Genomic DNA, 7,374 nt, shown 5'->3' on the forward strand with positions numbered 1-7,374 from the left:
GAGACCAGGGACAGGGACAAGACAGGGATGGCTGTCCTAGGTGGGGAAACTGAGGCATGGAGCCACTCAGCAGTTTGCCCAGGCCGGGGTTGCATCAGTGCGGGCCCGCTAGGTCTCTGCTTTTGCCACACGCGCTCTGAAACCAGGGTGACCGCCCCGGGGCGGGGAGGGACTGATGGCAGCAGTGGGGGTTCGGGACTGAAGCCAAGGGGCCTGGACAGGGGAATGACGCGGGGAAGAGAGGAGACTCTGCTGACGCTGCCCTCTGTTCCCAGGCACGACCTCTGACCCGCTACCTGCCAATCCGGAAGGAGGACTTCGACCTGAAGACCCACATTGAGTCGTCGGGCCACGGCGTCGATACCTGCCTGCACGTGGTGCTCAGCAGCAAGGTGCGAGGCCTGTGTGGCCCCGGGGCGCTGGGGAGAGGACCCTGTAGTCTGGGCACCTCCTGGGCCTTCGGAATAGTGGCCCCAGTTCCTGCCCTAACACTGGTGGTCTCTGTCCCAGGACCTGGTGTGCTGGCCTGAAGAGGTGTGGGCCACAGGCCCCCAAAATCCAGGCCCAGGCGACAGCTTTTATAGTGCCGCTCCGGGAGGAGAGGTCTGGGGGCTACGCCTTCGGGTCCTTCCTCACTCCTGCTTCTTGCCAGGTCTGCCGCGGCTACTTGGTCAAGATGGGCGGCAAGATTAAATCATGGAAGAAGCGCTGGTTTGTCTTCGACCGGCTCAAGCGCACCCTTTCCTATTACGTGGGTGAGTTCCCGTCAGACCGTCTCGGAGCCTGGACCCTTGGGCTGTCACCCAGGACAGCTGGTCTTCCGGAGGGAGGCCAGGCTTAGCGGTGTGGGGCGGGGGCTTGAGCTGGGGCTTGTCCTCCCCTCCCTGACGGTGTACAGACTGTACTCGGTCCGCCTTCGGTTTTTGTTCATTCGCGTATTCGGCAGTATTACCGAGCATGGAGTAAGCTCTGGGCACTGCTTGAGGCCTTGATGACGAGCCGGGTGGCTACGGCTCTGTCCCTTGGAGCTTGCCGTCAGGGAGGCAGATAGTGGGCAGACTGGGAAAGCCAGGCAGGATGGGTGTGCTGTAGGGGACGCCCAGGCTCCGTGGGCGTGTGGAGGCCGGTGGCTTCCGCCTTGGGCACGTCCCCTCAAAGGCTCTAAGACAAGCAGCTGAGCGGGGCCAGTGAGCGCTCGGGACGGCCCTGGGGACAGGCCCCCTGGCGCGTCCTGCTCCCTCTGCTCTCCACGCTGCCTCCAGCGTAGTCGCCTGTCCCTGGAGTTCCCTCTGGACAGTCCCCACGCTGAGCGCAGGATGCTGTGTGGCACACAGGTCGGGAGGGGCCAGGGCGTTCTGCGGAGCAGCCAGTCCTGAGATCCCAGTGGCTCAAAACCGCGGCTTCCTTTCTCACCCGCTACGAGTCCGGGTACCCTGTGGGTTGGTGGGGGCTCTGCTCCCCTCTGAGCCAGTGTTCCCTTTGTTCGAGAGCATGCATTTTTAGAACATTGCAGGCCACAGTGGCAGAGAGTAAAGAGAAGCCCAGTTGCGCCTTGCATGGGCATTAAATGCCCCGGCTGGGGTCTGTCCTCAGGTCACTAGTGGGGCTGCTCAGCCAGTCACCCAGCTCCATCTAGCCATAAAGCCGGGGAGAGCAATCCTGTTCAGAGCCTGGAAGGAGAGGGCCTAAGTGTCTGGTGGCAGAGGTACCCAGGCCTGGAGTGCCTGCCTCCCGTCTAACCTGGTCCCTAACCAAGTGCCACTCCCTCCAAGAGGCCTTCCCTGATTGCCTGGGCCCTGGCTGTGCGAGGCAGGAGAGGCAGAGGCCCGTGTGTCCCCATGTTTCCACCTGGGCTGGAAGGGACTTTGTGGGCATTTGAAACAGGCCTGGGGAGAAGAGTTTCATTTCAGGCATGTTGAGGTTGAAGTGCCTGGGGGCACCTAAATTTAGGAGCCAGGTCAGGGTTAAAGTTGATTGTGCTGGAGTAATAGTAATGGCAGGTCATACTCACTGAGCGCTGCACGAACCGGGTGCCGCGCTAAGCACTCTGCCTGCATCGCGTTGCCTTTTCATCATCATGTGCGGGAAGCACTGTTTTATACCCATTTTACAGATGAGGAACATAGGTTCAGAGAGGTAAGTAAATTGCCCAAGGTCTCACAGCTACTAAGCTGCCAAGCTAAAACTGAACCCAGGCGGCTCGACTTCGGAGCAGAGAAGAGGGAAAGGGCTGAACCCTGGGGAAGGAGGAGGAGGGGCTGGCCAAGGGGGAGGGCAGGAGGCGGGAAGCCACAGGCCAGGTGCTGCGCTGGCGCTGGGCCTTCACGAGCTTCCTGAGGGTTAGTGAAATGAAGATCACGTTCTGCGGAGGGGCGGAAACGGGGAGGGAAGCCAGCCGGAGGAGCCGGCATTTGTAGGCAGGGAGTGTTGCCAGTGATGAGGGACACTGCAGAGAGGCCAAGAATAATGTGGACCCAGAGGCCCTTGTGTCCAGGGCGGGAGCCACATGGCACAAGATGAGGAGAGGTGGGTGGTAAGGAAGCGGGGGCTGGAGCTGATGCGGTTTCCAGCGAAGGAAGAGGTGGGAAGGGGCTGCATCCTTGTCCCAAGCGCAAGTGTCCGACGGAGGTGGGCCGGGGGCCTGATCGGGGCCCTGGGTGTGACTTGCCTGCTTCTGCCTTGAACTTGCCATTCTCCCTACCCTGGCCTGGACCCTCCTCCCACTAACTTGGCGGAACCCCTCTATTCTATGGGGTCCAGATCAGATACAGCGTCTGATCTGGCCCTGCCTCACCGGGAACGGGTCCTGCCCTCTGCCATATAGAACCCTTGCCTTATAGAGGCTCTGTCTGCGCTGTGATCACAGAGGCTCCGGCAGGTGCCAGACGCTGTGCCGACCACCTGCTTCTCATGACTGCCTCGGACGTGTAGATGCGCCCTTGCCGTTCCCAGCCATGCCCAAGGTCGCGTAGCTCATAAACGCCCGTGTGTGTGTGCTTTCCCCACTAGAGGGTAGGTTCCTAAGAGAAGGATCTCTGATTTCTGGTGACGCCAGTGCCTCGGACTCACTGATTCAACACTGAGCACCTACTGTGTGCTAGGCACATAGTTGCTGCTGTTGGAGGAGGTAGACCTGTGAACGGGCAGAGGAGGGCTCAGATTCAGCAGGGTCAGCTCTACAGAGGGACGTCCGTGCCGTGGGAGCCCAGGAGCGCGTGACCGGGCACCATAGTGGTCCCATTCGCAGTGGGTCTTGAAGACTACTTAGGAGTTGGCCAAGGGCATGGAGACTATTCCAGTGTACACAGAGCTCCTGGTTAAGGGCCCGAGAGAAGCTCCGCCTGGCCGGAGAGAACTTGGGGCTGGTGCCGGGGAAGGACGCGTGAGACCGGGCCAGAGGGCAGTGGCCTGTAAACAGCCTTTGCCAAGCCAAGATGGCAGCAGGGTCCCAGTGAGGGAGCAGCAGAGAGGCTGGCGGGCTGAGGCAGCAGGATTCAATTTGCTTGAGGAAGCTCACCAACTTGTCCTTAGGGAAGGGGAGTCGAAGGGGCAGAGGGTGGGGCGGGGGCACGGGAGGAGGCTGAAGCTCCTGGCTCAGGGACTCAGGCCTGAAATGACACGGGGGTGAGGGTGCACCCCAAAGGGCAGCCTGTCAGCTGTCACTGTCTGAGCTTAGTTGACGGTGTGACCTTTCGGTTGTGAACAGTGTTTGCCATGAGACGGCCCAGGCCCTAGGCTTTCCCTTGGCAGTGACCTGTCCCTTCCCGCCGGCTCGGTCACCTCTGCTGTCGGCCCCGCTCCTTCCTGTCCCCCCACCGGCCTCCAGATGCCACATCCTTCCTTCTGGTTTTTACTATTAGACTTGAATAGGTAAATGCACTCCTACAGTTAAAAAAAACACATAAGAGGGTTTACATTGAGAATTATGCCTCTACTCACAACAGATAACCGTTTTTATTAATCTCTTGCGTACCCTTGTAGTTTCTTTAGAATGTAAACAAATGCAGAGATTCTTACTCCTTTTCTTACACAAAAAATGGCATACGATATGTTCCTTGTTTTACTGTTATTCTAGCAGATCTTTCTATAGGAAATATAACATTTGAAAGGTGTATTTCTGAATCTGTATTTTTTCCACCCTACCCCATGAGGTGTTTCTCTATCATTTAACAGAGGTCTAGTATCCCATCCTGTACTAAACTCTAATTTATTAACCAGTCTCTACTTGATGGACTGGTTTCCAAACTACAAATATCGTTGTGGTGAACAATCACGTGTTTGTTATTTGTAAGGTAAGTGTTCGTAAGTGTAATCATTGGCTCAAAGGGCAAACACCTTTCTCACTCTGGTAGACTCGGCCAGATCCTCCCGAAGGGTTTACCACTGTATACCCCACCTGTCATCTGTTAGCCCACCTGTTTCTTCATAAACTTGCCCAAAGCGTGTTGTTTATTTTTTGCATATTTTTGCCCTTCTCATAGGTGCGAAGTGGTATCTCAGGAGAGGTTCTAATCTGCATTCTCTAATTCTGAGCAAGGCTGAGCACGGGCCATGTCTTCAGGACTCCCTGGTGGGCTCTGTTTTGGAGTCCTGGGAATTAGCCCGTTTTCCCAGACAGGGAAGCTCCATCGGTGGCCCCTCGCCTGAGGGATGCTGGGCCTCCTCAGCCCGGCCCTATTTTCTTTGCAGACAAGCATGAGACGAAGCTGAAGGGGGTCATCTACTTCCAGGCCATCGAAGAAGTGTACTATGACCACCTGCGCAGTGCGGCCAAGGTGAGGGCGGGCCGCAGGGGAAGGGGTGGGCCCAGCAGCCTGTCTTCTCGAGTCCTGGACCCCTTCCTCAGCCTCTTTGTAAACTCTCTCTTGCTCTCTCCCTTCCCTTTCCCAGAAGAGGTTTTTCAGCTTCCCTGTGGTGACTGAGGTACCCCTCCCTACCTACCTGTAACCAGAACTACTGCACATTAATGCCTCCTGTCCCCTCCTGGCCCCTGACCCCTTACTCTCCCCCACCAACCCCCTTCCCCGGGCCTGAGGGAGGAGCAGCGGGGGCTGCAGGGAGCCCCTGTGGGCCTGAGGGGCTCGCTGCCCCCTCTCCTGAGATGACAGCAGGCCTGTGGGGAGGTAGGTGGCGCCAAAGGGATGGCTGCGAGGGGGAGGAAGGGGTTCTCAGGGACGGGGTTGGGCTGACGGGATTGATAAAGGGGACATGTTTGAAGCCTGGGCTCTCCGCCCTCATGCAAAGCAGCCTCCCTGCAAGCCTCTGGTGCCGCCTCAGCCCTGATCTCTGCTCCTCTGGGGTCCTGGGCCCAGCATCCCACTTGCAGCTTTTTCCATCTGCCCCTCTGGTGCCGAGAGGAGGCTTGGGTCCTCGCTGGAATAGGCCTCTGTGTCTGATTCTGTTGATACTCACTTTTGTGCCCAGGGGTGCCCAGAAACAGAGCCCCCCCCCCCATGGTAGGGTACGGCCCAGGTGTGAGGAGGGAAACATCTCGGCCTGGGGCCCCCTTGACGGGTGGGCACTAGGTTTGGGGCCTATTTGGGACTCAGTCTCGAGCTCCAGGGCACCCTGGAGCCAGGGAGGGCAAAGGGCAGATGGAATGTCAGCGGCGAGCCCTGTCTTAGACCTTCCTCTCTCCCGGGGCAGAGCCCGAACCCAGCCCTCACCTTCTGTGTGAAGACCCATGACCGGCTGTACTACATGGTGGCGCCGTCCGCAGAGGCCATGCGCATCTGGATGGACGTCATCGTCACCGGAGCTGAGGGCTACACTCAGTTCATGAACTGACCACACCACTCCTGGCGTGGGCCTCCCGGACCCTCAGGCCAGCCCGCCTGCTGCGCAGCTCGGCCCCTGGAGAAGAGCCGCAGCCCGGGCTCCAGGCTGCGCAGGAGTGCTCCCAGAGCCCTTGGACAGGCCTTGGTACTGTTCTAAGGAGCGGGTCCTGTGAATGTCTGAGCTCAGGCCCCCTAAAGAACCAGCCAGCAGATAAAAAGTGGGGAGGCTCCCGGGAACTCAGAATTTGCAATAACCCTTCAGGGTCCTGCCCCAGGCTGCGGAACTGGCAGAGGGGGCCTCAAGCTCTGACCTGGCACCTGCGCTCCCCAGCCTGTGTTTGCCTTCGCAAAGGACAAATGATGGTACCAGAATCTGCCAAAGATCCCCTCTTGCCTCAGCCCCCCCGTTGCAGGGGCCTTGGGGGCTGAGGAGAGCCACCTCCGGAGTGGGGGAACAGCTCAGGCGGTGTACTTCTCAAACCCCGCTCTCCCGCATTTTTGTTATTACTTTATTCAAGGGCCAGAGACCTCACGTGTCAGCCTTGAGGTCCCAACCCCATACCCATGGCTCTGTGGCTTCGCCCATGCTTCAACCGTGGGCCCATCTGAGGGTACGTACCGACATCTCTCCAGCTGGGGGGGAAGGGACCAAACCCCCCCTCCAGCCCCCAGTCCAGCCCTCTCCCTTCCACTCGTGCCTTGCTTAGAGCCAGAAGGGACGAAGCTCTGACATCCAGAGACTGGAGGAGGAGGGAAGCGGCAGGGAGAGGTGGCTAGACGGGTTCTGTACAGGCTGAGTGTCTAACGGGTGGAGGGCTGCTCAGACGCCCCCGGGGGGAACCTGAGCAGGAGAGGAGGCAGCAGAGCGAGAGGACCCTGAGGTCTGGCTGCCCTCCCTTCAGCCTCGGAACGGTGACAGAAATGGGGAGCAGAGGACCAGGCCACCAGCTGTCTGGCCTCGGCCCTTCATGCCTTAACACTAAGCCCACCTCCCTGCCCACCACTGGGCCATGGCTACTGGGCCCCGGGCTGGGTGATTTTCAGTATTTGTAAGCATCTCAACGGAACAATAAAGCATTTGGAGTATGTGTTTGGGAAGCCAGGTTGCATGGGGTATGGGACTGTGTCCCCACAAAACAGGACGTCCCCCTTACTGATGTTCCAGGAGGGACAAGGGCCCAACCCATGACTTCTAGGTCCCTCCCCTGACCCCACTCCAAGGACTGGCTGGGGGTGGGGGATGGAAGATGAAGAGGCGGGCGAAGGTAGGGACTCACGCAGAAGTTTAATGAGGCAGACGGGGCAGGGAGGCCCATCACTGTGGCAGGAGGCTGAGCAGAAGGGCAGCCGTGAGGCAGGGGGGCTCCAGGAAAGCTGTATGGGTCCCTGAGCTCAGCCGGTCACCACAGCGGTCCAGGAGCATCAGGACCACTCCACTGGTCCAGCTAAGGCCCTCCTGGAGAGAGACAGGGTCAGTGGGGCAAGATCTCTGGGGAAGGCCCCAAATCCTTTTAGGGGCTGTGAGATCCCCACCCAGAGGCTCGAGAACTGCCCAGCCCCAGGGGTGCAAAGGAGCTCCAGTCAGCCTCCTCCCTGG

At 59.1% G+C, this 7,374-nt stretch overlaps 1 protein-coding gene across 1 annotated transcript; it reads left to right on the forward strand.

The window, feature by feature from the left end:
* Positions 1 to 221: 221 nt before the first annotated feature.
* Positions 222 to 6,865, forward strand: LOC145719953 (pleckstrin homology-like domain family B member 1; the record flags this gene model as incomplete). Its single annotated transcript, XM_081811585.1, has 5 exons — positions 222 to 392; positions 653 to 755; positions 4,690 to 4,775; positions 4,891 to 4,923; positions 5,647 to 6,865. Coding segments are annotated over 5 exons (534 nt in total), but the record flags the coding sequence as incomplete, so codon positions are not given.
* Between the last annotated feature and the right edge of the window lie 509 nt (positions 6,866 to 7,374).

Source organism: Leptonychotes weddellii, unplaced genomic scaffold, assembly GCF_054177405.1.
Source record: "Leptonychotes weddellii isolate Sample4059 unplaced genomic scaffold, ASM5417740v2 HiC_scaffold_8618, whole genome shotgun sequence".
Classification (NCBI taxonomy): Eukaryota; Metazoa; Chordata; class Mammalia; order Carnivora; family Phocidae; genus Leptonychotes; species Leptonychotes weddellii.